Source organism: Primulina huaijiensis, unplaced genomic scaffold, assembly GCF_012295235.1.
Source record: "Primulina huaijiensis isolate GDHJ02 unplaced genomic scaffold, ASM1229523v2 C13090259, whole genome shotgun sequence".
NCBI lineage: Eukaryota > Viridiplantae > Streptophyta > Magnoliopsida > Lamiales > Gesneriaceae > Primulina > Primulina huaijiensis.
Window position 1 is genome coordinate 1 of NW_027341828.1, and position 499 is coordinate 499.

At 41.9% G+C, this 499-nt stretch overlaps 1 protein-coding gene across 1 annotated transcript; it reads right to left on the minus strand.

The window, feature by feature from the left end:
• Positions 1-6: 6 nt before the first annotated feature.
• Positions 7-498, minus strand: LOC140965399 (phytochrome A-like; the record flags this gene model as incomplete). The annotated part of the gene is made up of 1 exon (XM_073425490.1): positions 7-498. A coding segment is annotated over exon 1 (492 nt), but the record flags the coding sequence as incomplete, so codon positions are not given.
• Between the last annotated feature and the right edge of the window lies 1 nt (position 499).

Below are 499 nucleotides of genomic sequence, written 5' to 3' on the forward strand. Positions count from 1 at the left end.
CATTTGATTTTCCAATTCTAATTCCTTGTTAACATGTATAGCAAACACCTGAGCAAGAAATTCACATGCATATCGGAGAGGGAAAGGAACAAATCTTGGAGTAGTGTTATGGCAAACCACTAATCCCCAAAGCCTTTTTCTCTTTTGCGGCAAAGAAGAATCTGGGCCCTCTTCATCTCCCTCATTTACTACAATTGACATCACTAGGGATGCGATTGAATTCATGTTTTCCATGTACTGTGCATGGCAACCATGAGGGGCTCGAAGGGTCGAGCCGCACAAAGTAAGATCAAACGACAGTTTATCATCTTGAATCACATTTACATGATTTGCTCGACAATCACAGATCATTCTTACCTTGTTCTTCATGAACAAGAAACGGGCAGCTTGCGGGATATCAGTTGCCGGGTAATGCAAGCCAAGGTACGGTTCAAGCCCCGGTTTTTTTACCTCGGTGATCACTTCTCCATGATCATCATCATGAAACTTATATATCATT